Here is a 27621-nt window from a genome sequence, read left to right as displayed (position 1 = left end):
AAAAAAATAAAAAAATAATGAAATTGCACCTGGAGTCACGCCTTACGCTTGCAACAAGAAGAGTAAAGGCAAATTGTTCACAACACTCGAGACAAGTGACGGAAACCGGTGGATAACATTATTTTTAGGTTTTAGTGGTTCCCTGCTCCACTGATAAAAATCCTTTTGACTTATTTACATGTTCATGATTACTGAAAGACATCGAAATTTTCTGTGCCAAAGCTTGTAACTGGTCGGTCGGTTTGTTTGTTTGAGCCTATCCGTTGCCTCTGGCTTCATAGGTTTTCATTCGTAGGCTGTAGCTTTCACCTGATTCCGAGTGATCTGAACCTTAACTCACCGGAGGCGGGCGAAACCGTGTCGGTTGTCACCGGGGATAGGGGAAGGGAGGCAAAGGGCCATTAATTTATTTGATGACTGTCCTTTCAAGAAAGTTTTATGAAAGGACTCCTTTTAATGATACGTGGATTAGTTTTCTTCTTCATTTTGTTTTATTCGCTGTAAAAGACTAAAGATGCCTAATAAAGAAAGATTTAACCAAAGGAGACGTGTCGCATGGTGGCGGTCCCCTATCCTAAACCTCCGCAGAGCTCCGAAATTGGCAAAAACACACAAATAAATAAAAATAAACTACTGAGGTAGCCCGATTGCGCCCGGCGCCCTAAACAAATAAAAAAAATCCATACAAAAAGTGGGGCCCACTGACTCCACATCATGTGGCCGATCGATCGAATCCTCGTGTATTTAAGTCAGGAAAAGGTAAAGTCGACGCGGTCCACAAGGAGAAACCACGTGACGCATCTGGTAACGATTGCGATGTGCCACGTGTTCGCATCTGATATGTAGCAAAAAGTACGGAGTCGTACGGAGGATGTTGACGTGTTTCTAACCCTAGTACGTTGGGGGCCAGTCCCAATGTCTTCTCTCTATTCTGTCTACCTTTTTATTTACCGCTGTTCTATTTCGGACAACACTCACGAAATAAACTATTTCCTGCTCCAATTTCTTTCTTTCTTTTTCTTTTGTTGCAATTTTACTCTGCTGCTTTTGCCGAATCTAGAAAGTAATTGACAGAACACAAGGAAAATACGAGAAGAGAGGAAAAGAGAGGAGAGACAACGGTCTTTTTCCTTTTATTTCCTTATTCTGCAACCTTTGCCTGGGCTTGAGCGATAAATATAAGGGTTTGTTTGATTGATTGCTCATCTCGTTTCCACTTTTGCTTCGACGAAATCCCAGCTACCTTCTGCTTCCGGCGCTTTTCTTCTGGGTGAGAGATCTATACCTCTACTGGATCGGCTTTTTTTCTGTTGTCGCAATCGAGTTTCCTCTTTTAGCGGCTTCTCTTGCTTTGTATTCTTCTTCCCCTGAAACCCTGTGTTTAAATCTGTCACCAAAGAAAAATGGTGAGAGGCAAAACTCAGATGAGGCGCATCGAGAACGCCACCAGCAGGCAAGTTACCTTCTCTAAACGACGGAATGGACTGCTGAAGAAAGCCTTTGAGCTCTCCGTTCTGTGCGACGCCGAGGTCGGTCTGATCGTCTTCTCACCGAGAGGAAAGCTCTACGAATTCGCCAGTTCCAGGTGCGAGTCTTCGGTCTCACTTTATAGAAAATCGTTTTTATAATTTCTCTCTTTTCCTTTTCTCTTCTTTCGGATCATAGAGCTTTCTATCTCCGTAGGTTTTAGCTAGGCCGTATACCCTTGGATCTAATTGTCCTTCGAGCCACAGTTTTTTTTTTTTTTTTCCTTTCTCTTCAGTACTGTACTATTGAACCTTTAAGTCTGCAGCTTCCAACTGGAAAGCGTAATTTTGTTCTCGGTCAAGGTGATTGAATTATACGGAACAAACCGAAACGGGAACTAAACACTTCCTTTCTAGCCTTGCAGAAGAAAGTGGTTTGGTAGAGAGAGCTCCACCAAATATTGGACCTTAATATCTCCATGTGGTGCAGTTCTACTTTGAAGAAAATCCGTTTTGCCGGTTATTCCGGAGTGGTTTGGTCTTCCGGTAACCGTTTCTAATGCATCTTCACTCACTTTGAACGTCAAGTAGCTCTCCTTCAGCGGGAAATGCAGTTCTAGGGCCTTCATTAGAACAGAAAGAGAAATGCGAATTAACTAGAGATACCGTCTTCTTTTCGTCCCAAACACTTCAGAATATCGGCTTTCGGTGGGTTTTCATTAGAGAATTCCATGAGGGAACTCTGAATGTGTCTGCTTACATCTTATGCTAGCTAGGATTTCTAGGAGAAAACCAGCTATGTGAAAGGAACTCAAACTCGATTAGCTTCTCTAGTCTCTATAGTCTGGGGGGTCTCCCTTTCTATTTTTGTTTAAATTTTTTCTCTTTCGTCGTCACTTCGCCTAACTTTCTTCCTAATGTAACTTACTATATAAATCTATATCTACGTGTTGGCGGAGCACATTTATCTGAAAGAAAAAAAAAAAAGCAGAAGAAAAGGACACCTTCAAAGTGCCAGATTTATGTTTTGTTTGAGGGAATAATATATTTATAAAAGATATTTTTCTACAAAAGTACTTGAAGTCTACCATTCTTCACAAAAAGAAGGGCTTACGCTCTCCTTCCTTTTCTTGTCAAGCTTGGCTGGGCCATTGACCTCGCCTTATACTGGAAGCCTCACAATCTAGCTATAGCTTCATTTTGTTTATCTGCGACCTTGTACATCCTTGAAAATAACAACTTATTGAAACAAATGACTCCTCATCACAGACTAAGAGAAACTACCGTTTCTTTGAGGAAAGCAAGTCCTTAATCATCATCTTGCCACAAATAAAATAATCATCTCAACCTGCATTTGTGTATCCTCCTTTACTAATATCATCGCGTTCAAATCGTTTTTCTTCCTTTAGAAGAAAGCCTGATGTGAGAGAATGTCTTCATTTCTTTGGTCGGTTGCCATCTATTCATCCCCATCATGTGTCTGAGATATTTTCTTTGATGATCGCCTACATTAACTATTCTTCGAGTTAAACTCTCATCATTTGTAGGAGATCTTTGCTTTGATGATTACCTATATTAACTATTCCATTAGGAGTTAATCAGCTTCATTGCGCGTAGTCACTACAATGAAGCTATCCTCTTCTCTTTTTATGGATTTCCCTGGTGGTACCATTCCTCATCATCCAAAACTATCCGTCTCAACATTTCTGTAAAACTTTAACCTAATGGGAACATTTTTACAATAAAAACTTGACAGTCATATTTAGGGCAGCTTGTTTAGTAGTTTCAGAGAAACTCAATTTAAAATTCCAGTTTAGTGAGGTTTGTGTCTTTTATTAGATTTTTTTATGGAATGCCTGCTGGTCATATTTTAAAATCAACTCAGTTTAGTCGACAAATAGTCATACACGTTTGAGTCTTGACTGATATTATCCCTTTACTAATCGAGTATTAACACAATTGGTGAAGATCCCTGGAACCTATTCCTTCAAATTTTGGAGGTTGCCAGTGCAGAATGGAGTATTAGTAACGTAAGGAGTCTTAATAATGCATGTGTGGTATCATGTCTTGAGAAAGATTGCTTTTTAAAAGCAGCAGTGGTTCTTGAGACTCGGTGCTTATTGAGTGATGAGCCTGGGAATGTTGTGTACTAGATATGAACTTCTGGACTGCTATGGTTGGTTGAATTATTGCAACCATGGTCTCAGCATTTGCTTTGATTCATTAGATAGGTTATATTCATCTGAGGTTCATAGGATAATCTTTAAGCTCTCCCTAACCTATTTTAACCTCTTTTTTCTTTCCTGAAAAGAATCAGATGTAATAAATTATAAGACATAAATTGGATATTCTCCTACAATAATAAAATTTAAGACATTGAAAAATTCTTTGCGTTTGAAAATAAATCCTGTCTAATAGGAAAGATACTACAAATATGGCTTGGATTGTATTTACTCTTTTAGAAACTCATCCATTAACGAAGTGAACACCTGTACTTTGAGAAGTACAATAAATAATTACTTATATAACATTTCTAAAACATTAGGAAACTTAGATTGCTATAAATAGTAATTATCGTATTGATGATAAAGAAAAATGATTTATATGCAAGGATACACAGTCTTCAAATGATATGGAACTGATTAAAAATAAGAACACACAGACACATGCATACACACTCATCCACACGCACACACACACATTAAACACACAAACACACATATTTGCCTATGGATGTCCTGCAATATTAGACTTGACTCGCTGGGTTAGTCAGAACTACTTTTAACATCATCATGTGTGTGACGATCTATTCCAAAATAAACACAAAATACAGTTTATTCCTGTATGGTGGTGTGTCAAACTCCTCGTCATGTTAGGTGCATGTGGTAAACAAATTTTACCTACTTCCTGTGGATCTAGTGTGTGGACCTCTTAGACACAAACATTTTAAACTTTTTCATTTTTCCACCTTCATTTGTTTTTCTGTGCAGTAGGTTTCTCCATATCCAACATAGATCTGGTGTGTTGAGATAGATTTTGGCATTATAGGTCCAGATTTTTTTAGAAAATAGTTTTCATTCTCTTAATCTCCAATAAAGCGTCCAATTGTATCATTTCATTTTCAGAATGTAGTATATTCAAAAGAATATTATAAGCTTACCAGGAGATTTCTAATTTTATCCCCTTGTTTGCCCGATGAAATGTTTGTCAATTTTATTAAACCTTAGTTTAACAGAAAGACCCATTAACATTTTAGAAAATAAGATTCGTGGTAGATGTGTGATAAAAAGAAAAAAAATGTCCTAAATATTATGAAGACTACTAACTCAAAGGGTGATTTCGTAGAGAGATATAAGTAGCAGAAGCTTTTGAGGGGGGGGGGGGGGGGGGGGGGGGGGGAGGTTGATATGAATCTCCATCCTAGAAGAGGTCTCTTGGATAGTGAGGCTCTGGGGGCTAGTTGATTGATGAACCTTGTTGCTTCGTTTAAAATTCGTCCTTTGGAGGCTGACAAGCACTTTTGGTGGCCAAACAAAAATGGTTCCTTCACGGTCTCATCAACATATGGCTTTTTAAACAGCGGTAACTCGGCTTGGAGGGTGAATGAAATCAAATTTGTATGACATTTATGTGCCCCTCCAAAGGTAAAGTTCTTCATGTGGAGTGCCTATCAAGGTGAAATTCTCTCGGCAGCCGTATTGAGAAGAAGAGGTCACCCCTCAGTGGATCCTATATATCCATTCTACAACTCTGAAAATGAAACTACTAGCCATATTCTTCTCCATTGCAGCTTTTCTTGGAAGGTGTGGTCAACATTTTTGGAAAGTTTGGTTTTCAGTTCTGCATGGCGGCTGATCTGCTTTCGTTCAGTAAATCTCTCATGGGTACCCCTATGCCGAGTCTTGGAAAGATGATGCTCTCTGCATGTGCTAGTTTTATCCCGTGGGGTCTTTGGAATGATCGAAATAGAAGACGTTTTGATGCAAAAAGTGAATCTTTAGACCGAGTTCCGGACAGAGTGGTTGGACAAATATCAACTTGGCTATTAACCAAGAAAGCTTTCTCTCCTTATTTGGGTTCCTCCATTCGTGAAAATAGGAGAAACTTGGCATTGATGCACATTGGGAAAAAGCCTCCGGTCATGAAAGAATGGACTCCTCCTGATTCTGGTTTCCTAAAGTTAAATTTTGATGGTTCATCTCTTGGCAACCCTTGTATTTCTGGTTTCGGAGGAGTTATTTCAAACTATTCCGGTAATCAGCTCTTCACTTCTGCCGGCCCCCTTGGTATATCAGACTCGACGTCTGCTGAATTGCATGGTCTCCTCTCCAGTCTTCTTATCTTCAGAGATAAATGTAAGGGGGCTCTCCATGTTGAAGGGGACACTAAAGTGGTGATAGGTTGGTATGAGAACGCGTCTTCTCCTCCGTGGAGGCATTGGGTTACTTTTAAAGAAATTTTAGATTACTTCAACTATTCCTTGTATTTGGTCTCACATTCCGAGATCCACTAATTCGGCGGCTGATGTGCTTGCCAGGCAGGGAGATACCCTACAATCACTGGTTGTAAGGGACGTGCTCCCACAAATTTTATAATTCTCTTCCGTTTTATTAATACATCTTCTTCAAAAAAAAAAAAACTCAGAGGGTGATTTGGTCTGGATATTACAGCATGCACTCTTCCCTCAGGATATGCCGAATCCTTGCACATATGTATGTGTTTATGGTAAAATGAAATGTCTGTAGAAGTAAAATTGAACTGCTTGTTGAAGATGGCAATGGATTTGCTTGGGGTACTTGGCTTGTTCCATCTGACCTATGCAACCATGTTTAGGACCATAAAACGTGAAAAAAAATGTTTAGGGTCTGGATAAAATGTCTGGTAGGCTAAAAATAAGAATGAAACAAGAAAAGGCTTATCATTATACTACAAAATAGATAACCATGAAATTTTCCTATAGGATTAAGATAAAGAGAATTCTGCTGACGTTCTTTAGGTGTAAAATCTTGACGTTTGGCATTCTTCCATGTAGCTACTCCTAAGGCAAAACCGAGAGGATTAGAGATGAGAGTGAAGGTCCAAAGCATTAGTATAGGTAAAGGTCCCAAACCTAATATCGTTCTAGGATTCTTTTGGGTTTAAAAGTTGGGCAATAAGTTTCCTGAGGTGGATAGTTTATTTTGGGCAGATCTCGAGTTGACTCAGCATCATTTTCCTACTTAATTGGAGAAGAGAAACCCTTGCTCCTATTTTTCACTACAAACAATTGCTCCACCATTCTGCCCTGTAGTTTTTGCTTTCGCACTGTCAGCTCTGAAACAATTTATGCTATTGATGCAGTACGGCCAGCTGCTGCCAATTTTCATTGAATTTTCTTGCTAATCTTTTTAGTGTGTTTGTGTTGTCGAACGTTTGTATGAATTAGTAAGTAGAAGACTGTAGATTGGGGTTGTCTATAAGTCGTTGCTTGTAATGTAAGCATCGTCTTATTTTCTAAATTTAACGCACACAGTATTTTTGAGTGGGACTCTGACTATAATTCATGCCTCAGGTCTATCTTTCTATTGTCTCTACTTCTATGGGGCTAGAGATGAAGGGGGTGTAAGTGGGTAAAAGTCCTATATTAATAAGCTTGATGAACGAGCTCCCACAGTACCTTTCTTGGGTATTCAAAAGTCAAAGGGCTGCTTTTGATATCATCCTCATCCAAAAAGGTGCTCAGCTCTGCGTATGTTATCATTTTTGAGAATTTTCTGTTCTATTATTTTGGTTTCAATGTCAAAACATGTACATGTTCAACCTAGACCAGTGGTGCCCATTGATCAGGCTGTTATGCTGCCCGCGTCTCATCCCTTGAAGACTTAGATTAGAGAAATAAGAAGTGAGATCACCCATTTGCATAAAAAAAAGTATAGATGCCAAGGTTCACTTTCCTTCTCTATTACTTAAATTATCTGTTGCTCGTATTGATGTAAATCCTAGATCTTTGTCCTCAGGAATCTATGGTCCTCTTCTAGATGATAGACCTGTTACTTTGTGTAAACCTCTCATCCTAGTTCCAACTGTGATTTTACTGATCACTACTTGCCACCCCATTATAGAAGAAATTATTTAGAGGTCAATACACACTGATCGGAAATAAGCTATATACTGAATAATGCGTTTTATAATCTGTCTTGGAAATCTTAGACAATTGAAGCAATTTTGTGAGAGATGTGCTTAAAGTTTGACTAGAATCTTTATGAATTCTACGTGCACCACAAGCAGTTGAAGAACATAAACGTTGAATTTAGTTACTTGGCTATTTAATTTGTAAGCCCACGATTGTTTCCAAGGACTAAAATAGAAAACTTTCTTTCGCCCTAATAAACTATCTCGCTTCTATTGCATTAAACTTACCTTAATTAAAGACAGCATGTTCCTATCGACTGTGAGAACGGACCCTCTTATTCTGATGAATATTTTGGTTGATGAATATGGAAGGTCTTACGTTGTAGGGATGATCTGCCACACTTAACTTAGAAGAAGTAGTTTCTTGTCTTTCAGCAAAAGGTTTTCTTGTCCTCATGCTAAAAACTAGGAAATGTTTGAGAATGTGGTTTTAGAAGGCATATCTGCGACTTGTAGACCTGGCTTAAAAGGCAACCTTTTAAACCTTTCCGTTGATTTAAGAAGTGTAAGAATTAAGTTGACATGGACGCAGTTTCTCTTTGATGTGATATTGTACCTGCGACAGTGTCTATTACTTCTGTTCAAATGTCGTGACAATTCAAACAACAACAATTCATGATGCCTAATACAGAACATTTCGTTAAGTGAAGGTTACTTTGGCGCACAAAAACAAACCTGCTCCTATACAGATTAGCAAAAATCTGATCAGTACTGCTGGTTAGATGAATATAACAGCCTATCTGAAAACATTGGATGTACATATCCAATGTGAAGCCTTTGGTTCCTCATTATGGGGTTACCAATGGAGACTATCTAAACAAGGACAAGGTCCTCATCAACCACCTTTTTATGTGTTAATAAAGTGTCTCATATGTTTAACTGAAATAACTACCTTTTTCCAGTAAAAAAGGATAAGTTCTATTCAAATTCTGTTCAGGTAATAAGATTAAATAGTCTAAAAGAATCTTTATATTTCTTAAAGGTATGAGAGAAGAGGATTAAAAGAAGTCTCCTTAGAAGCTCTAGAAAGAAGTCCATAGACTAAATAGCTGTAGCAGCTTTAAAAATTGAAATACGGGTGCAACGGTTAGACGTGAATTCTCCTTTAGTTCACTGGACTTGAGTTCATCATATTTAAATGCTATTTACGCAGTTAATCAAAGTGGTAGAGGTGTTGCTTATGAAAACCTAGATTTTTTAAAGTAGTTTATACATTGTGAAGTTGTTTTGCATTGCTCAATCGTGAGAAGTGTTCTTCCATCTTGTAGTTCTGCCTTTCCAGTTCTTCTGCTAGTGAAATCATAACAACTTTTAATCTTCATCCTCTTCTATTTTTTCCTGTCACATAGATAAACCTACTTCACCCTTAAAATAGAAGTAGACTTGGAAATCAACATGTCATGTTTATTCTGTTTAGCAGCCTTCTATTAGGACACATGTTCTAAGAACCATCTTTTATAGTGAGTGCATAGATCTATTTAAAGTACTAGAATTCCTTCATAGCGGGCAATCTCTTCAGAAAATTGTTTGAAGCAGTGTTTCAAAATTTACTTGTTATTAACTAGTGATCTTTTGAAAGGCAACAAATGATGAGATGTGAGACAATTTTCTTCCATATGCAACATCTCTTCTCAACCTCAACTTCTTGTGAATCTTTCTTCCGTACAGTTCTCACCAGAAAATACACGATATTTTTAGCTTAAAGACCATGGTTTCCACCTTAATTTCCTCAATTTGATTTTCCACTGAAGGGTTTATTTCTGTGGAGTTTCTGCTTCCAGATTTTTATTAACATCTTCAAAAATACATGCTTGATGTATTTATTGACGCATTCCTGAGGTCCTTAAACAGCCTTTTGCAGAGGAGACTTGTAGCATGCTCATGAATTTAAAGTTGACCATGTCATCGGTTTATTGATGCAAGCCCCTTGGATTAGTGACTAAATACGTCTGATATTGGATGACCTGTCCTTGTATCCCTATGCTTCTGACTCGAAAGAGAAGTCTAAATACCAGATTAAGCTGGAGGCATGACAGTACTTGGTAATAGCAGATGGTAATGTACCATCATACTGGAACCAGAGAGAAAGTTACAATGGTAGATGCTAGTTATTTGAATAGCAGAGTTAAAATTGAATCGAGGACAAAAGAACTGTCAAATGCTTCATCATGCCCATAAAATCAATCAATTCCAGGATTCGATATAACAAAGTTCCTACATTATCTGAATCAAGGAATCCTCCCACTGTGCAATCTTGTGAAATATCTATAAATTTTTGAGATCTACTGTTTATTTTATACAGAGTAAAACCCTAAGAGAGAGTCTACCAAAATTCTAAGTACTTGTGCAAGGACATTTTATACGTGACACTGCATGGAACTAGGATTCTCATGTTTGCCACTGAGATGCTCATCAAGAAAATCTGTCCTCCATCACAAAAAAATGATGTGGCAGAATGTTGTGGTTAACATATGTTTCTTGTGGTCATCAGTATATATTATTAGTTGCCAAATCATCAAAAGATGTTGAGCTTTTAGGATTTAGGGCCAAGGGAACTAGCATGGGCATGGTTTTAAGCAACTAGAAATGGTTTTTTGTGCGAATTTAGCATTAGCTCAGCAAAATTTCGGATACTATAGGGTCATTTGTGTTTTAGATCAGTTCGTATGCCTTTTTCAAGATAGAATGGTCGCTTAATGCAGTTAAAGTTGCATTTAAGTACATCTGAAAATCACTATGTGAAGTAATAGCTTTAAGATTCTATCTAATCCTAGATCTGTGTAGGACTAAGCACTACCCCCCATATGTAGGCCCTATTGTGTGTTACCAAATCAACATAAATAGTACTTCTAAGATAATTGTGGAGCTCTTGAAATATTGAGACCTGAAGAGAAGCAGTAGAGCTTTGTTTCAAGATTCTTTGTGAAAATTTTCCTTTCTGAAATAGTACCATTGATTAGTTTGAACTGTCTACCAACAACTTCTCATTTTCCATACTAAAAATGAGGATTCCCACAAGATAATGTGTTGTCATGACCACAGGTGTGAACTACTGATTACTATGCTTCTATTAAAAGGCGAAAGTTCATGAACATGTGGGTGAGTTCTGATTACTCTTGGCTAGCAAAATGATTTGCATAATGATGTAGAAGCACATGAAACTCGTGCTCATAGCACAAATACAACATTCCTATTGCAATTAAATTGACTTCTGCATGCATTTAAACCGTCTTTGTATTTTTATAGTTTGATATGAAGGGTGTTGGGAGGGAGTGGCTTTCCAACATTGCATGTGTATGATATTTGGCAGTGCATTGGGTATTTTATGATACATAGAGATGCCCTTACAAGCCATATTTCTACTTGTACATATAAGGGTGCTTAAAAAGCTTTAACTTCTCTTACATGTTTATTAGGAAGAAGTAAAGGAGTCATGGAAGATTTGTAAATGAAGAAGCTGGAGTTTAAAGTTAAAGATGTAATGAAAGAGAATGAAGAGAAAAGAAGAAAAACGTGAGATAGGGTTTTAGAAGAAAAAAGACATGAAGTGAATGGAGAGAAGGAAGGACCTAAGTTTCTTCTCCCTTACTCCCTTCTTTATTATTTAGTCTCTTGAGTTCATATAGAGAAAGACAATAATACCCTTTAGAGGGACCAATGCATCATTCAATATATAATAAAGAAAGAAGTCTAATTACTAGCTTTCTTACACCCCCTTCAAGCTTGAGCATAAATATCAAACATTCTCAACTTAGTAACAAATCCCCAAACATTTTTATAGATTGTATTCTAATAAATATGTCTCCCAACTTTTCAGCTTTAGTTATTAGTTCACGCATAGTTGCATCTCTGCAAAAGAGGTAGCTTACTTCAATATGCTTGGTGCGGTCATGAAAATTTGGATAGCTGCTTCATTAATGTTAGACGCTTTAGCATAGGATCTTTGATTAGAAGCTCGATCCTTTAAGAATAGATTTCACGAACAACAACTCAAATGCAGTATGTGTCATATTTCTATATTCAACATCTGCACTCAATCTAGCAACAATTAATTGTTTCTTACTCTTGTAGGATCAAAGTTTCCTCTAAAAATGTGCAAAAACCATTTGTAGATCTATGGTCAAGTTTTGATCCTGCATGGTCAACATTAGAATATCCAGTAACATTTACATGTCCATTTTTCTTATATAACAATCCCTTTCTAGGTGCACCTTTTAAGTATTTAAGACTTCTATAGACTATTTCTAAGTAAATTGATTTACTAACCCAATAGAAAAAGTAATGTCTGGTATAGTAACAGTAGCATATATTTGTTTGCCAACTGATTTTCAATAATGACTTTTGTCCTTCAGAAATGGGCTACTCTTATTATGTAAATCATGGTTGAACTCAATGGGAGTGTCTTCAAGCTCACCTCCAAGTAGTTCTGTCTTAGACAAAAGATCTGTAATATACTTTCTTTAAGATACCACCACCACATTTGCTCCTTGTTACCTTAATTCCCGAGAAATATTTAAATTTCTCCAAATCCTTTATCAAATATTGCTTTATATATGATTTCACTTTTGAAATACCTTGACTTTCATCGCTTGATATCAAAATGTCATTTACACATATAGTCAAGATTACTGTAAAGAAAAGGTCAAAGTGAACTGAACTTGACCTATAAAACCAAAAGCACACATAACAAAATTATTTACATCATACTCTAGGGCTCTGCTTAAGTCCATATAGGGCTTTATGTAATAGACATACCTTATGTTTCTCCCTTTAAGCAACAAATCCAAGTGGTTGCTCCATGTATACTTCATCAACCAAATCACCATAGAGAAAAACATACCTACCAATTTAGGTTAACACCAAGGAAAGCAAAATCCAAATAGAACTCAATCTAGCAATCATAGAGCATGTTTCAAAATAATCAACCCCATATGTTTGGTTATAACTGTTAGCAACAAGTTTGACTTTATCTTTCTAAAGACCCATCAACGTAGTGTGTAATTTGTTGAAGAATATGTATGAAAGAGTTTTACATAACTTTCAAAGCAAGAAGTCTCACAAAGCCAAAATTAATATGGTGAAGTCTCACAAGAGACTCTCAGTTAATGGTGTTAGTTATCTTAGTCTTCTATTTATTTTAAATTTTTCAATTGTTCTAGGACTTATCTTTTATTATTTGACTGTGGATGTAAATGGGATAAGGGTAGTTTATTTGTAATTTTTAATCTAATTTTACTTATTCCCTCTATTATAAATAAAAGGCTCATTGTACTCCGTTATAGATCAAGTTAGTGAACTATTTTCCTTTTCTAGCAATTCAACATGGTATTAGAGCGGGTTATGTAAGTTGACTTGGTCAATTCATAGAGTAGTGTGATCTTTTTTTGATTTATCATCTCTAGTAGTTTAGGTTCGTGTTCTACCTTGTCTTCTTTTTCAGTTCTAGTTCCCTTTGTTTCTTTGTCATTTTCCCCTTATCATATTGCAAATTATATATTGAAGAAAATTTCTTTGATTCTAATTTCCAATGCAAAAGGAATTTTGGACATCGTATTTTTCTACAAGGAGAAATTGATATTTGAAGTAACAAAGGTTATATAGCAAAAAAAGTTCCAATAGTAGTAGAAAGCTTCAATTTTTAAGGAGTTTTATGCCATCAAGAACAAAAGATTATATAGAGAATTATATGTCAAAAGAAATATTTATAAGTCTATTTTCTAACCTATTAAACCTATTCTCAATTTTAGTTTTCTAGAAGGAGATATCAATATTGGAAGAGTCAATGATTATGCTGGCCAAAGAAGAAAGAATACTTGGTTAGGCCAGATTATAGAGTCCGAAATCTATCAAATTATTTTTCTCAAAATAAATATATTTCATGATGAAATATAATAGTTGAATGAAATATATTGAAGTCTATTTTTAGAAGGAGCACCTTTCATGTCAATCTGATCTATATGTAAGGAGATATTGTCATTGGAGTCGACAAGGGTCATGCTACAAAATGAACAAACAGTTATAATAGATTTGAGAACAAAACTTTTTATTTCAAATTGGGAATAAAATTATATATCTTTTGAGTCTAGTTTCTTAAGCAACAAACCATTTTTTATTTTGAGCTATATTTTGGAAGATATCGATATCAGAAGTACTAAAGGTAGTTATACCAAAAATTTCTCCTTTTTTCTATTTTTTCTTCTACTACCTCTCCATGCATTGACATGAAATGAGTTTCCCTTTCTCCTAGAGTTCTAGTTTTTTATGCAAATGTCTCTTATAGTTAGAGAGTTTTTGTTAATCACTCCATCATGCTCTCGTTCAAGGTATACGATATCCTGCTTGAATATTGTTTTTAATTTTTTGCATTTTTTTTACTTGGTTGTGTATCTTCTACATCATAATTTCCAAGAACCCATTACTTTTTTCACAAAAAAAGTCACATTTAAGATTCATTTGGAAGGTGGATCACATCATCTCTATGGGTTGATCAAATTAAAATTATGCTCCTGGAACCGTATTTGTCATGTACAACCAATCATATTTGCTCCTAGAGGTGGATCACATAGTCTCCGTCTCCCTTGAGAAATAAGATCATCTGTTTCTTATTGCAATATAGCTTTCCATGGAGGAGAAGCCAGGGTCTCGACAAGATTTTTCGGAATAGTATAAAAGAGGTAGATACAACAAATCTCTAAAAAGGAGAAAATCAAATGAAACAAACTATGAAATTGGATGTTGAGCTACTAGACCTCACTCCTTTTCTTAATGAATGGGTAAATCAAGATCAAACTATGGCATGGTGCTCACAGGGAGACCTAGGTTTGAATTTGACGATAAAGAGGAAAAATGAGCATAGAGGCGTGCTAGATGTTGGAACCATAGAATCAGCTAGTAGTCTTTCTTCCAAGCTTCCAATAATATGAGGGGTGTCTGGTTGGCCGACTATGATACCTATCTCGAGAGATTGATGAGAAAATAAGGGTTATACTCAAAGAAGTTTATATTAGCTAAGATATAAGTCTTTAAGTGTCTGAGGATCAAGATATTTATACCCTTTTTGTAACTGGGAGTACCCTAGGAAAATGCACTTTACTGATCAAGGAGAAAGTTTATCCTGACTTTGGGGGATTGTTATACACAAAACATAAACAACTAGACATTTTAGGTGGAAGAGAAAATAATGGTAAGAGGGATACAAGACTTTAATAGGATTTTTTTGCTTAAGGGTTGAAGAGGCAATTCGATTGATAAGGAAATAAGTAGAAAGAAAAGCCACCCACCCAAAAGTTTATCCTGACTTTTGGGATTGTTATTCACAAAACATAAACAACCAGACATTTTAGGTGGAAGAGAAAATATTGGTAAGATGGATATAACACTTCCTAAACACCCCCCCCCTACGTAAAAAAAAAAAAGAAACGTTTAAGAACCTTCATGTGGACCAATATGCTTTAGATTATAGTTTATGGCGATTTTTATGTTTATCCTCCCCATTTGTTGTGGGTATAAGTACAAGACTGTTCATGTAAGATTCCATATGTGGTAGATGTTGGAAAAGAAGCTCAAGCCCACACGACCAAGGAAAGCCCACAAGATGGGTCGAAGCCCATAAGATATAGGACCCACAATGGTAATGAGCTAGCATCCTTGTTATATCAGTTGAAAGATCAAGAATGACTCACAAAAGTATCTTATCTTATGGTCACTTCAAAGAAGAGTTTTAGTTTGAGTTATGTTTGTCTTTTATCTATATTGAGTTATTTAATTATGTTAGGACTTATCTTTAAGTGTTAAGGTTTGGGTGTAATTGGGACAAGGGTGGTTTTATTGTAATTGGACTCTACTACCTTCCTCTATCATAAATAGAGGTTCATGTACTTTGATTAAAACAAGTTATTGAAGTCAATGAAGTATTTCCCTTTTTCATAAATTCAACATAGTATCAGAGCAGGTTCTGTGAGTTGACCAAGTCAACTGACGAAGGTAATGTGATCATTTTCTCTAAACCCTAAGTCTAGGTTCGTAGTTATTTTTTTCAGTCCCTATACCAGTAGTTTTATTTGCATTGTTTACCTGTATACAGAGTTTTTCATATTTCAAATTATATATTGACGGAAATATATTTGAGTCGAATTTCCAAAGAAAAACGATTTGTTTCAATCGGAGTTATCTACAGATAAATGTCAATATTTTAATGAGCAAAGGTCAGATTGCAAAAAGGTTCGAGCAACAGCAGCAATCTTCAGATTCTGAGGTATTTTTTGCTATCAAGAACTAGACTTTATATGGAGAAATATATATCAAAAGAAATATCTATAAGTTTATTCTTTTACCTATTCAACCAATTTTTTATCTGAGTTATCTACAAAGTTAAATCTATATTTGAATCAGCAAAGGTCAGATTGAAAATGAGGTTCGAGCGGTAGCAGAAAAGCCTCAACTTTCGAGGTACTTTATGCTATCAAGAAAGAGACTTTATATGGAGAATTATATATAAAAAGAAAGATACGTAAGCCTATTGTCTTACCTATTTAACCAATTCTAGGTATGATTTTTTTATAAGGAGATATTGTTCTTGGAAGAGTCGATGGTCATTCTGGAAAAAAAAGGAGAAACAATACTTAGTTCGGCCAGATGACAGAGACCAAAATCTATCAGATTATTTATCTTCGGATAATTATATTTTATGAAGATAAATTATATTTAGATGAATGGTATTTAGGTCTACTTTCATAATGAGAAAATTTCATGTTAATCTGACTTATTTTTAAAGAAATATTCGCATCGGAAGAATCAAAGGTCATGTTGGTATTCTGTTACATTAAAAATCCGAATTTAAGGCAATTGTTTTGTGTCATTTTTTGAGTTGATATATTAGGAAAATATCTCACTTCTCCCTGGTTTGTGGGCGTATTTATACATCTCTGTTATTTGGGCCTTTTGCTACATCTATGCTATTTGGTTCAAGCTGGGATCACTGCCATTACCTCCCAACTTGAGGGGAAGAAGTAGAAGAAATACAAGAAAAATGTATTTTATTTCATATGTTGTGAATAAGTTTATGTAACCAAAATATTCAAGAAAGGGGGAGCACAAAAGATGAAGTTTGTGGTTCTAAGAAGAAATTTTTATATCGGATTATTTCATGGGTTCTTTTACAAAGTTTATTATTTGGTTCGTGTTATATGTGTTGGAAGATACAACTGCTGCTATTATATCTCTTTGGGGACATTATTTATTTTACTCCGTAAAAAAATATCACGGTTGGGAAACCGTGATGGAGGATATCCTATAAAAAAATATCACAGTTGGAAAACCACGATGGGGCCTATAAAAATAAAATAAAATCACGGTTGGGAAACCATGACGGAGGATACCCTATCAAAAAATATCACAGTTGAGAAACCATGATAAGCCCTGTAAAAAAATATCACGGTTGGAAAACCATGACGGAGGAACTTATTATTACATCTATGTTATCCCTCCCTTTTATGACTCCTACCACTTGAGAGATGTTGTCCTGTGAAGGGACACGATGGTGGACACTTCAGAGCAATGCCGATAGACACACTACAGATAGAAGACGGAGTGTGCCCTACATCCATCATTAGGACTAGAGAATGAAGCAATGGCTTACCAGCTAGGTTTTATTTTTACTTTCACTTATATTATGCCAGCAGGGCCTCATGGAAAGACGCAACAGCGTGAGGGGGAATGTTGGAAGATGAAGGCATATTGGAAGATGTGCCATTTTATACAAAAATATTCTATACATCATTTGCAGCAAGTTGGGAGTTCGTGTTGTTCTCTCATCCCTAGCTTGAGGGGGAGTGTTGGAAGAGAAGCTCAAGCCCATACGACCAAGGAAGGCCCACAAGATGGGCCCAAACCCATAAGATATAAGACCCACAATGATTACTATGAGCTGGCATCCTTATCATATCAGTTGGAAGATCAAGAAGGACTCACAAAAGTATCTTATCTTATGGTCACTTCAAGGAAGAGTTTTAGTTTGAGTTATGTTTGTCTTTTATCTATATTGAGTTATTTAATTATGTTAAGATTTATATTTAAGTGTTAGAGTTTGGGTGTAATTGGGACAAAGGTAGTTTTATTGTAATTGAACTCTACTACCTTCCTCTATTATAAATAGAGGTTCATGCACTCTGATTACAACAAGTTATTGAAGTCAATGAAAAATTTCACTTTTTCATAAATTCAACAGTAGAAAACCTAGAAAACTTCCCACTCATATATTCAGTTTGGTGATCAACTCAGCAATATCCTAACACAACAATTTTTAATACGCCCAACTTGACTTCTGCTACTACTTAACACTATTTAGGTTTTGACCATATTCTTGCCGGTTTAACACTAAGTTGGCTAAATTGCATAGCATCCTAGCAGTTTCAGAGGTCCACTAGCCGTACATGTCAACCGATGCAGCTCCTTAGTTGCTTCAGCAAGGTAGAGCACAACTCTGTTTTGTTTTCTACCTCGGAGCGTAATCGAATATTCCTAAGTACCTAACAACGATCCTATTTGGCACTATTATAAAACGATACTATTTGTAAACAAGCACTGTTGAAATCAAACATTAAAAATAACACAAACAAGTACTGTAGAGATTCATATATTTATAATGGGGAAATACAATAACAACACATACTGTAGAGATTCAAAAAACCTGAAAATATAACATTGTTCACTTAATAAAATAAAAACTATTACATAACTACATAACTCCCAGGTTACCGACCTTGTCACCGATCGACTCCCTCTTTTCTACTTAGCCATTAAGGCTTTGAACATACCGTTCTTTTCTTGCCGAAAATTGCCTTTCTTCGTCAGTAATCACCGTCTTTGCTCTGGATTTACTTTGATGATTTTTCGATGTCTTGTTCTTCATCAGGAATCGCCTTTCTTCAACGGGATACTAGTGTGCGCATAACTTTTCTTCCTGGTTGAACTCCATTTTTCCACCAGTTATTTGTGTAGATTTTTTATGACAACGTATCCTAGATATGTTTGTCATCTAGATCTATTTTTAGGTTGGGCCAGGTAGTAAAGGATATTGGGCCTAAACCTAACTTTGCTCTTACTCCTCCTAGTAGAGTTTTTTTGAAATTATTTCTTACCGAATTATCGATAATAGCTACGATAAAAGGTAAATTTTGGTTAATTCGTACTAGGTGATCTAATCCTATACGAATTAGTCCATAGTGGATGTATTTGAATCTTTTTAGCTTTTCTAAGTCTGACTCTGATAAGAGTCTGTAACAAAAGGTACCCAAATCGGTATTTTGAATTTCTATAGATAGTTCCTTTTGGAAGACAAAGTATTTCTTTTGGAATTCAATCTAGTCTTTGTTGTAGACTTTAATTATCCTTGGGATATTTTTTGTCTACTTCTGTCCATCCTACATAAGGTTAGGATGTTCTTCGTATTCTCTACTAGTTTCATGATGTACATGAATACTATTTGGGAGAGATGTACATTCAATTTCTATTGGTTCAGTCATTGTAGGAATTGTAGTTGAGACACAATCTCTTCTAATTTTTGGTACTTGTAGAAGTCGTTCCAATTGATATACTGTGATCATAGGGGAAGTATGTTGGACAACTAATTCCCTAATTTCCACTTTATCTATGAGACTGTAGATCTTGGTCAATAGGTGTGACCTATCTACATTTTGAAGATTTTTAACTTCAGCTATTTTGAGAATAACCGCTTGTAGTTCCTTTTTACTAGGTTTTGTTTTTAAAACCGTAGCTTTTACTTCTCTAATAGGTTCTAATATCGAAGAGTTTTCAAATTGTTTTTCTACGTAAATTTATAGATTATTTAGAATATTTACCATGGGTTGGGTAAATGTTTCTTTTAATTCTTCAAGATGATTTATAAGTTCTTGTTGAAGAATTTCAACAATTTGTTTTATATCACTTTCTATACCAAGACATAAGAAAGCAACATATTCAGTAGAGTATTTTTCACAACAACTTTTCATAAAGAAGCTATGATGAATATCTCCCAATAAATCCGCTATAGTGCTTAATACGGGATTTTCTTTGTCATTCCTTCCATGTGGATAACCTATTATTGGATAGACCAGAGTTAGTCCAGTTTTGAGCACTGTGCCGTATGAAGGACCGGTAAGTCCCTTTTGACTCGCTAACAGTGGGGTCTGGTACATTTTTAATTTCAAATGTTTTGGAATATAACCGGGTTCGGTCGTAACCATTTGGGAGTATGTTTTCTAACTTGAACATTCTATTTCTAGGCTTTGATGCCAATTTTTTTGGACTCTATCACTTGGTCCCATTTGTATGGGAAATTGAGTATGTAGCGTTGTTAAACCAGTGAAACAAACTTTTTAAGAAACTTCTTCGAACAAGTAACCCTGCACTCCCGGGTTTCCAGCCGATATGCTCAATTTAATCTCTTGCGAGATTTAACACTACAATGTTTGTTTACGAATAGTATCATTTTCTAATAGTGCCAAATAGGATCGCTGTTAGGTACTTAGGAATATTCGGTTACGCTCCGAGGTAGAAAATGAAATGGAGATGTGCTCTACCTTGTTGAAGCAGTTAAGGAGCAGCATCAATTGACATGTACGGCTTGTGGAAATGACTAGTGGCACACCTATGTTCTAAAAAAATTGATGACCTGATCTAATACCATGTAAATTGAGAGGCTGAAGTTTAAATTTAACGATTTAATGGAAGAGAATGAGGAGAAAAGAAGAGGAACTTCAAAGAAAAAAGAGAGAAGAGAAAGAATAACAGTTAAGTGAAAAGAGAGAAAACAGGAGTTAAGCTTCCTCTCCCTCACATCCTTCTGAGTTCATCAAACGAAGAAAGACAATAAATACACTTTAGAGGGACGGGTGCATAATCAAATATAGAACATAAAGAAAAAAAGTCTAAGTATTGGCTTTCTCACAAGATTAATATGCTTGGTAGGTTTAGTGACTTGCACTTTTGGCTCAATGGTCACATCGGGTGTTTGTAAAGAATGGTCTTGGGTTCAAATCTCACCCATTGTAAGGGGTGTGTGTCAAATGTATTTGCTGATTTTTTCTATTTAGAGGAATGAGAAGAGTGGATTCAGTAAATAGGATAAAAAAAAGTGAAGAGAACATAAGCATGATTAAAAATTAAATTAAAACTAAAAAAGATCAAATAATAACTAAATGAAAAAACGTAGAGCCAATCACAAAAGAAGAGAGATGCAGGTAGTGAGTTATTGATGGAAAGATCCTGCCCTTGCCAAGTCTGCAATACTATTGGCACAATGAGGGGTATGTTGAGTTGATGTTCCTACATAAAAGAAGTGCCAAAGTCAAGAAGAAGATTTTGGAAGAAATGCCCATGATTTTTATCGTGTTTCTTCTTGTTACCCTTTTTTTAGTACTATAAGGACTAAAATTAGTTATAATCCTATTCTTCTTGCCAAAATTCCATCATTTCAAAGTAGCTTATTACGATTTTTTGAGGTGGCATTTCATATTTGAAAGTTTTCATTCAATATTATATAAAATAAGATGATAATTTTTAGTACCTGTTGCAAGAAGATCTTCAATTATGAAGTTTGCCCTAAAAAAATCATAATAATCTGCTTCAAATAATGAAATTTCAGTAGTCTATTGTTGATGATTGTGACTTATTACAACAACTTCTCTTATTACTTCCACAAAAATATAAAAAATCTGTCAACTAGGTCTTCTTGATCCTGTAATCTTCTTTCCTGATCAAATTTGATAGTACAATACCTCATTGGATTCTTTAAGCCAAGACAAATATTTTTCATAGTCCCATTTTGTGTACTTGTGTCTTCTTGTATTACATCACTCTGTGAGGTTCTTCTGAAAAAAGACCAAAAATCTTCAGTGATCCATCAATATAATGCTCTTCCACTTGTAAAATGAGAAACATTCATAGCTCTGCTTGACAAACTATCAATTGTCTTTGATCAAATAACCCATTGGATTTTAGATTACTTAAAAGTTGTAGTTTGATGAGGATATCAATGTCATGAAGGTTACAATTTTATGGGTTACATGTATTTTTTCTCTGTTGATTCTTTTGTGCTTTAATCATCGTAAAAGAATTTAAATATTTATGTTGTTCCTTTTCACTTGTTCTACAGCATGCAAAAGACGATAGAACGCTACCAGAGATATTCAAAAGATGTTAACGTCCACAACAAGATGGTAGAACAAAACATGCTGGTAAGCTTGAATATTCTCCATCCTAAATATTATTTCCTTTTTATTTTTATAACTGCATTGTGAAAGTTTGTTACTATTAAAAAATACTCCATATGGGTTAATGACTACAAAGATTTTGAGTTTATTAGTTAAAAAAATATTTTTTTAATTTGCTAGTCACTTTAGGATAGACCTTGGACCTAACTTCACATAGTATCAGAGCAGGTGTTCATCTATGGGCATCCACCCAAAATGTCTACATGTAGGAACCACAAAAGATGTCCTAGACTTGAGGGGGGAGTGTTAAAAAATAATCCCGTATGGATTAGTGAGTACAAACATCTTGATTTTATTAGTTGCGAAAGAGGATTTCTTACTTGGCAAATCATTTTGGGATGGGTCTACATGTAATGTTGGGTCCAATGCCTATCCCAAAATGACTACCTAAGTTAGGAAACATCTTTTCAAAATAATATACCCAAATATTTTATACTCATTAATCCATGTGGAAACTATATTTTAAGATTCCCCCTCACGTGTAGGCCCCCTTTTGTGTCTCTACACATGAATAGTTTGGGTGGAGGCCCACGTATGAGCACCCACTCTGATACCATGGGTAGCTGGGTCCAAGTCCCATCTCAAAATGAGTGCCAAGTTAAGAAGTCTCTGTCATAACTATTCATTAGAAACTACTATATATTATTTCTTAAAAACAAGAATCAAGGTTATGTTTGTTATGGACAGTTCATAAATTTTTCAAAAAATTTCATGGTAAAAGTTTTTTTAGTAGGTCTCTTCACAAATGATATATGTTTCATAACATTTTATACCACATTGAGAAAATGTTTTTCACATTGAACACCTTTGCCAAGACACTTGGACGCCTTTGAGGAATTTGGGGAAACCTTTTCAACAAAGTTAAAGCATGCAAACTTCAGCAAGCAGTATGACATTATTTAGGCATTTTGATGAAGTAGAAGTTAGTTCAAGATCTCTAACACAATTCAAAACATTATGTTGTACTTAGAATTTTCTTGTTTTAAGATCTCTTAAATTAATTTAAACAAGTATCTAGAATGAAAAAGGAACAAAAAAGTCTTGATTATTACTATTGAGTGGAAAACAGTCCCATAATGAAAAGTGTTAAGAAAAATAATTGCATTATAAAGTTGTGAAATAAGCCTTTAAAGTTGCTAGTAATATTTGGGATGGAACTAGGCTCAACACAACAATGTTATCACAACAAAAAATCCATGTGAAGTGTAGTTCTAGTCAAGTTCTCTTCCCCATCTCAACTTGCATTCACCCCAAAAAGAGGATGTCTCCAATTTTCTATTGATTGGAGTTAATGGTAAGATCATTTTTACTAATTTTTTGCCATAACACTAGGGTTAGATCTATTTTTTTGTGCCTCTAGATGGTTGTTTCATGTGCTTTCCTATTTCTATGCTTATGCAGACTAGTACTTGGAATTATGTTGTCTCTCGTTTCACATGGAATTATGCGAGTTGAAGTGATTTCATGCTATTACAACCTCTATTATGCCTTGTTACGGTGTTAATGAGTTGATGCCCTAAAGTTATCAATCCTGGCATCATTTGCATAGGGAATTTAGTGAGTTTGTTTGATTTTGGTTGGAATGATGTGGCATGATTATTAATATAGAGTGAAAAAAGTTCCACATTGAAAAGTGTTAAAGAAAAAGATTGCGATATAAAGTTGAGCAATAGGCCGCCTAAGTGGCTAGTAATTTTTGGGTGGAACCAGGCTCAACCCAACGTTTGTATCACAACAAAAAATCCATTTGAAGTGAAGTTCTCTTCCACTTCTAGCATGCGTTTAACCCAAAAAAGGGATTTCTCCAAATTTTTATTGATTGGAATTAAAGGTTAGTTCTTTGCTACTTATTTTGTGCCATAACACTGGGGTTAGATCTATATTTTCTGTGCCCCTAGAGGGTTGTTTCTGGTTGTGGAATTAAAGGTTAGCTCTTTGCTACTTATTTTGTGCCATAGCACTAGGGTTAGATCTATGTTTTTTGTGCCCCTAGAGGGTTGTTTCTGGTTGCCTCCCTAATTCTATGCATATGCAGACTCCTAGACTAGTACTTGGCATTACATTATTTCTTGTTTCGCATGGAACTGTGTGATTTGAAGTGATTTCATGCTATTACATTCTCCATTGTGCTTTGTTGTGGTGTTGACGAGTTGATGCCCTAAAGTTATCAATCTTGTGTGGCATTATCTGCATAGGGAATTCAGTGAGCTTGTGTGATTTTGGTTGGATTAATGTGGCTAGATTATTACTATTGAGTGGAAAAGAGTCCCACATTGAGAAGTGTTAAGAAAAATGATTGCAGTCTTCTAACTTTTGGAATGGAAAAAGGTCCAACCCAACAATTGTATCACAATAAAAAATCCATTTGAAGTGAAGCTTTAGTCAACTTCTCTTCCCCTTCTCAACTTGCGCTCACCCCAAAAAGGGAATTTCTCCAATTTTCTATTGATTGGAATTAAAGGTAAGATTGTTGTAACTTATTTCATGCAATAACACTAGGGTTAGATCTATCTTTTTTGTGCCCCTTATGGGTTGTTTCCCTATTTCTATGCATACTAGGACTCCTATGTTGGCCCAAGTGGCTTCTCAAGAGGGGGGTAAATTGAGAATTACAACTCTTAAAAAAGGCATAAAATAAAAAATCAAACATGCAAATTAAAGCATAAAAAATTCACACACCACAATATTTGAGACAAAATATTTTGTTATCAATATTCCCCTATTGGTATTCTAGTCAGTCTCAGAAGATGATCAATCCATTAACAAGAATTTGTTTTGCCTGGATAGTATTGATCGATTAGTTCAAATGAGTTGATCAATCATGCTTTATAACATAAATTTTTCATGTTCAGGATGATCGATCATGCACTATATTGTTGTCTTGTGAACTTTTGGTTGATCGATCATTGCCAGATTCTGATAGATCATTCTAGTGTCAGTTCAACTTATAGAATTTTGAAGGATGGGAATTATTGATCCTAAGTAATTCTAACATATATGAAATATTTGTATGTATTTGTGAAAACATGTTTGAATGCAAAATATGTCCTAAAGCTCCAAGTTTGCATTGTACCTCAAATTTTGGAAGGAGTGGACTGCTCTCTTATATGAATTGAGTTTTTGACATTTCTCAGTGATTCCTAAAATTCTAGTCTTCAATTTTTCTTCATCTTCTAAGAGTGCTTCTTCAAGAGTTGTTGAGTTTCCATGAGGCTTGAGCTCTTTGAGAAGCTTGTATCGATTCAATGCTTTAGACTTGTAAATTAATGTCTCTTGAACGAAAAGTACTTGAATCAATTGTCAGCTCTATTAAGTTTTTATAACAAGTAAGAAGAAGAAAGGTTGAAGAGAGAATGAGAAGGAGAGAGCTTGGAGAAGATAAATTGAGAAAAGAAAACTGAACATTTGTGGCTGGACTTCCTCCAACTTCTATTTATAGATTTAGGGTTGAGTAGGTAGGGTCAATTTACAACATTGCCTCTACTTTAAGTGAAAACCTTAATTCTCTATATCTCCTATTCTGAGTTTGACATGTAGAGTAAGATTACATCAAGAAATTTATATATTGATAAGGTAAAGTAACTAAAATGCCCCTAATCTTGTGTTTTAACACTCCCCCTCAAACTGGAGAGTATATATCGAACAATCTCAGTTTGCCGCAGAAATTCAGGAATTCACATTTTCCTAGTGCCTGGGTTAGGATAAAGTGACAATCTACCTCTATATGTTTTGTTCTTTCATGAAAGATTGGGTTATTTGCAATGAAGATTGTTACCTGGTTATCACAATTCATAATCATAGGATCATGATGATTAAGGCCAAACTCTTGGACAACAGATTTTGTCCACATTAGTTCACTATTTGTGTGGGCCATTGCTCTATATTCTGCTTCTGCACTGGACCGAGCAACAATATTTTATTTTTTACTTTTCCAGCTAACTAAATTTCTTCCAAAAAATATATAGTATCTAGTGGAGAACTTTTCCCTTTAGATATCTCAAAATTCTGTGTAGCCTCTACGTGAATTTTATGTGGATGCTCTATGAACGGGCTCACTATACTCATTGCAAATGAAATATCTGATCTACTAACTGCAGCATAGATGAGTTTGCCCACTAGCTTTCTATACATTTTTTTATCTTTTAGTTATGGACTTTGATCATCATGAAGGTCAAGTCTTACTTCCATAGGTGTATCCGCAGGTTTAGCCCCCAGAAGATCATATTCTTGAAGTATATCAGTAACGTATTTCCTCTGAGTTAGTGATGTTCTTTCTTTGCTTCTCGCTACCTCAATACCTAGAAAATATTTCAACTGACCCAGATCCTTAGTCTGAAAGTGATTCACCAACTGGGATTTAACTATTTCAATAATTTCAGATGATCATTTTAGCCAAGTGGTTATATCCATGGCATTTCTTAGAAGCCATTGTCATCACTCATTATTTATTCATGGCTTCTAAGAAATCCCAAGGATATAACCACTTGGCTAAGATTTTCAAACCAAGCTCGCGGACTTTGTTTTAAGCCATAATGGGCCTTCTTTAGTCGACGTATTTTATGTGTCTCCCCCTGAGCAACATACCCTAGAGGTTGCTCCATATAGACTTCTTCCTCAAGGTCACCCATATAAGAAGGCGTTTTTAATATCTAGGTGGAATAGAGACTAGCTATGATGGACTGCAATGGAAATAAGTATACAAACAGAGGATATGCGAGCAACTGAGGAAAAAAGTCTCAAAAACATCTACCCCAAATGTTTGTGTATACCATTTTGCAAGAAGACGAGCTTTATACCGTTCAACTGATCCATCTGAATGAAGCGTTCCTTTCTTTCCTCAATCAGTTGAGTCTATTGTTCTACCTTTGGATGTTGTTGCTTCGCTTCTTGTGGATGATGTTCCTATAAAGTTTCATGGAGGAAATATGGAAGAGAGAGAGAAGAAGAGAAAATATAAGAAGGAAAGGTGAGAAAAGAGAGAGCCAAGAGATCACGTGTAGAAGATATGTGAAGAAAAATAAGAGAAAAATGTTATGCTCTCTTATATCCATGTCCTTTTATAAAGAAATACAACTTGAGTCCTATTAAAAATAAAATTTTCCAAAGTTTCCAATTACACCCAAAATATAACTTACTGAACTAACATAAAGAGACAAAACATAACTAGTACACATTCTCCTAAATTCCAGTTTTTTCATTTGAACTTGATTCTTTTATAAGACTTGACTTGCATAAAATTCACCTTAAGACTCAAAGAATTTGCATGAGACTTATCTTAGACTCCTTGATACAGCTTCTTCGACACACCCCTCAAGATGGAGTTTGTAACTTTAGCTTGTAAATAATCTTGGTTATAAAACTTGTGTGGCTGAAAGAGAAAATTTTGATCTTGAGTGGAAAAGATAAAGAAATTTTGATTGCCTTGATTCATCTTGTTTTTGTTACATATTTATTTATAATCTTCATCTTGTTATCATCTTGTTTTCCCCCTTATTTGGTTACTGATCAAATAAAAATTTGACTACCACAATTTGTGGAATCCTTCATTATCTGTTACCTCACACTTGTACTTCTTCTTTTACTTCACCCCCCTCAAGTTGGTGATCTTTTTGTTCTTTGCTAAGAGACCCAACTTGCACTAATTAATGGTGGGAGAAAAATCCTCCCTTAGTCCAATGGCAAAACTCCAAACACTAGTATGAAATGGCAGCTCA

At 35.4% G+C, this 27621-nt stretch overlaps 1 protein-coding gene across 1 annotated transcript in view; it reads left to right on the top strand.

Annotated features, from left to right (window-relative positions):
• The first annotated feature begins 1228 nt into the window (after positions 1-1228).
• The window catches only part of LOC137947887 (MADS-box protein SOC1-like), a 39526-nt gene continuing 13133 nt past the window's right edge, over positions 1229-27621 (top strand). The window contains exons 1-3 of the mRNA XM_068793713.1: positions 1229-1270; positions 1400-1585; positions 21790-21871. Coding sequence (XP_068649814.1) covers positions 1404-1585; positions 21790-21871 — 264 coding nt within the window. The 5' untranslated portion in view covers positions 1229-1270; positions 1400-1403. The remainder of the gene's footprint in view (positions 1271-1399; positions 1586-21789; positions 21872-27621) is intronic.

Source organism: Aristolochia californica, unplaced genomic scaffold (assembly GCF_029961685.1).
Source record: "Aristolochia californica isolate CCGP_79_NKW_82.1479 unplaced genomic scaffold, dmAriCali1.0.hap1 SCAF_13, whole genome shotgun sequence".
NCBI lineage: Eukaryota > Viridiplantae > Streptophyta > Magnoliopsida > Piperales > Aristolochiaceae > Aristolochia > Aristolochia californica.
This window is presented reverse-complemented; position numbering and strand designations above follow the sequence as displayed.